At 52.9% G+C, this 3,452-nt stretch overlaps 1 protein-coding gene and 1 pseudogene across 2 annotated transcripts in view; both read right to left on the bottom strand.

The window, feature by feature from the left end:
- NXF1 (nuclear RNA export factor 1) overlaps positions 1-3,452 on the bottom strand; it is a 15,676-nt gene that overhangs the window by 6,800 nt on the left and 5,424 nt on the right. Inside the window, exons 7-11 of the mRNA XM_008053595.2 lie at positions 3,075-3,144; positions 2,843-2,931; positions 2,612-2,719; positions 2,331-2,440; positions 488-524 (exon numbers count right to left, since the gene is read on the bottom strand). Coding sequence (XP_008051786.1) covers positions 488-524; positions 2,331-2,440; positions 2,612-2,719; positions 2,843-2,931; positions 3,075-3,144 — 414 coding nt within the window. The remainder of the gene's footprint in view (positions 1-487; positions 525-2,330; positions 2,441-2,611; positions 2,720-2,842; positions 2,932-3,074; positions 3,145-3,452) is intronic.
- LOC103255628 lies at positions 484-2,279 on the bottom strand (annotated as a pseudogene). Its single transcript, XR_504031.2, has one exon. The product of XR_504031.2 is annotated as an uncharacterized LOC103255628 (transcript).

The following is a 3,452-nucleotide window of genomic DNA, read 5'->3' as shown; positions in this document are numbered from 1 at the left end:
CGGGATTACAGGCTGAGCCACCGAGCCCGGCTTACAAACGGTTTTTTTTTGAGTTGGAGTCTCACTCTTGTCACCCAGGCTAGAGTGTAGTGGCACACTCATAGCCACCACAGCCTCAACCTGCGGGGCTTAGGCAATCCTTCCACCTCAGCCTTCCAAGTAGCTGGAACTACAGATGCATTCCACCACGCATTGCTAGTTTTTGTGATTGATTGTAGAGACGAGGTCTCACCAAGTTGCCCAGGCTGATCTCGAACCCCTGGGCTCAGGCAATCCTCTTGCCTCAGCCTTCCAAAGTGCTGGGATTACAGGCTGAGCCACCGCACCTAGCCACACAAGCATTTTTCTAAGAAGGATTAAAACCTTCATCAGATTTTTAAGGGGATCCACATCCCCAAATTAACAGTCACATAAAAACATGTTAGGCAAGACCTTGGGCATGGGAAATGCTAAGCTCCTTAGAAGAGAATGAAAGTTATGGACTTACCAGGCGTAATAACTTGGGAAATCGTTCACGAATGGCGCTGTCAAGAACGGGACAGAAGTGAGTGATGCTTCAGAGCCACTGTGCCTCCTGGGCTGCTCTAGGAGCAAATAAACCAAACCCGAGGGACAGCCCATTCCATCCTGCTCATCCCCCCACTCCTCCCCAGGCTGTGCTCAGGAAAAAATGGTCCCCACTCCCCACCTCACCTGGGGCACCCAGACATGGACTGCCTTGAAGGCTATCTCTTCTCTCTCTGCCTGACCCCGAGTGCCACAAAGAGCAGCACTCCCGGCCCAGGCTTTAAGCCTAGGATCTCCTTCCCCTCGCTGCCCCCCTTACCTTCCACCTACTCACCTGTGCAGCCCCGGGAGGAGGGAATGGGGTGGGAGCCCAGGGGCTCCGCTGCCTCACCAGGTATCCATCAGTTCTGCCAGGTCTGGCCTTGGCCAAGACCAGAACACACCACAGGGATGGCACAGGATGTTGGGGCAGGGAGATGAGCAGGGAGGGCTCAGGAACAGGAGAGGCAAAGGAAGAAGAGAGGAAAGGAAAAGGAGAAGAGAAAGAGGTCGGATGGGACAAGGAAGAGATGTGGGAGCTATAGGGAATCGAAAGGTAAAGGAAAGAAGAAGCAAAGAAAAAGGGAAAGAACTACAAGGCAAGAAAGCATTTAGAAAAACAAGGGGAAAAAAGGGAGAGGGACACCTTGACACAGCCCTTTCCTTCAGCTGCCCCATTCCTTTGGTCCAAGATAGAAATGGGAAACAAGTCCTTGCTGTGGTGAGTGAGCAGCTGCTATCGGCCAGGTCTCTGTCTGCTACCTGGGTCCCAATCTGAGCTGGGCGTGGGAAGCAAAGCAGCCATGGGGGCAGGAGACCTCCCTCAGAAGGGGTGAGGGTTCAGGCCCCTGTAAAGTTGGGGGGGTGAGGGTCTGTGCCCCACCTCTGTTGGCCCCCAAGTTCTCTCCTGATGGCCCCTCTGCGACTGTGCCTGTCTTAGGTTGTTCCTTTCCTGAGGAATCTTACCCGTCTCTGGCTAACCAGCCATCTTCCGGGGCCAAGCAGGGTGACGTGCGGTGTGTGAATGAGGGAGGGACAGTGCCCCCGAGAGGGTCAGTTCTCTGTCTCCTTGGTAGCCTATGCCCCCGTGGCCTCCACGCCCAGCACCTGCCTTGGGATTCCCTCGCCTGCTGGCGGGGCCCAGCTCTGGTCACGTCTTAGGGAACCCAGGTCTCTTCTCCAGGGATGGCCCAGCACTGGGCAAGAGAGACAGACTGCATGGCACCAGCCCCCACGAGGCCTCAACCTTAGCATGGGCAGGAAAGCCCAGGCAACAGCATTGGGCAAGTAGATTGTGAGAATTGGGGTCCCTCTTTGGCGCAAGGGCAAGAGGGACCATCACAGTATAAAGGAAGAAAGGCCCATCTCGCAGAAAGTCCCAGATAGGGAGGGCTTTCTTAGCTCAAGGAACCAGGCTCTTAGTACAAGGCAACCCCACCTAGGGTGCATCTATAAGACACTCCCCGATCAGAGTAAAGAAGGGGAGATGTCCTTCCTGGAACAACAGGGTAGGGAGATTCTGGAAAAGGCTATGTTCAGGAAGAAAGAAGAAAGATCACAGAACCAGCAAATAGATAAACAGGTGAGAAGAAAGGAGACAAGATCTTGGGGCAAAGCTGAGAGACACAGACAGACCAAAGGAGGAGCACGTGATCCTCCCATAGGACAGGTGGTTCCAGCTCAGGGCTGCACATCTCCTGCAGACGGGCACTGGTCAGGGTACACTACCTCAGCCTCCCAGGGGGTGAAGGTCCCCAGGAGGGGAGACAGAGGCTACAACTGACCTGATATAAGTGGACTGGTCTCGGAAGGTGTCACACAGGGGGTTTCCATCAAGCCACAGCTCTTCTAGTTTCAGCCCTTTTATCTTGTCCAACTCCCGCTCAGACTTCAACTGCAAAGGGTAGGAAATAAAGGGAGCCTGGTGAGAGAGCTAGCTGGATCCTCACACCCCCAATCCCTATCCTCATCTTTGAGTTCTCTCTTTTCCCTCTTACATCATCAGGCAAAACCTCCCCACCCTCTGCCCACCACATCAAAAACAGAGCTGGCTATCAATTCTTACTTCATTTCCAGAAAGGTTTAAGATCTTTAGGTTGGGCGCCTTCTGCACAATACTGGACATGTCATCCAGCCTGTATAGCCTGTTGTTGCTCATGTTCAAGGACAATAGCTGTGAAGAGAGAAGAGTTTAGAAGAAGCACCAGTAAGTGGATCAGAGGCATACCTGTCCCCCAACCCCATCTTATCTATTCTCCCTGCTTCTTCATGCTTAATACTGTGCCAAAGGCCTCACCTCAGGGATGTTCTCTTCAATGATTCGCAGGGTAGCCGCCATACAGCTTCTACGATTCAGGACAACGTCAATGTTCTGGGCCACCAAATCTTCAGGAAACAAAAAGAAAGGAAAGGGAAGTCTGAGAGAGCTTGCCCAGGCCAGCGTTAGCACTAAACCATCCTCAAACTTTCCCTCCCTGACAGACCCATCCCATCTCCACCTATCTGAGAATTACTGCTATCAACCATACCTGGGTCTGAACGGAGGCCCTTGAGGTCAAGTGCTTGTTGGGAGCCATCATATCGTTTGCTCATGATCAGCTATGGAGAAAGAAAAAGGGGTTGTGACTGGGTGTGGTGGCTCAAGTCTATAATCCCAGCACTTTGGGAGGCCGAGGCAAGAGGACTACCTGAGCTCACAGGTTTGAGACCAGCCTGGGAAACATGATGAGACCCTATCTCTACAATAAATCGAAAAATTAGCTGGGCACGGTAGTGCGTGCCTGTAGTTCCGGATACTTGGAAAGCTGAGGTGGAAGGATCACTGGAACCCAGCAGATTGACACTGGAGTGGTCATGAGTGTGCCACTGCACTCCAGCCTGGGCGACAGAATGAGACCCCAAATAAA

This window comes from Carlito syrichta, unplaced genomic scaffold (genome assembly GCF_000164805.1).
Source record: "Carlito syrichta isolate Samal-C Ts95f unplaced genomic scaffold, Tarsius_syrichta-2.0.1 Scaffold288315, whole genome shotgun sequence".
In the NCBI taxonomy this organism is placed as follows: Eukaryota; Metazoa; Chordata; class Mammalia; order Primates; family Tarsiidae; genus Carlito; species Carlito syrichta.
The sequence above is the reverse complement of the archived record's forward strand: the minus strand, read 5'-3'. Positions and strand labels throughout refer to the sequence as shown.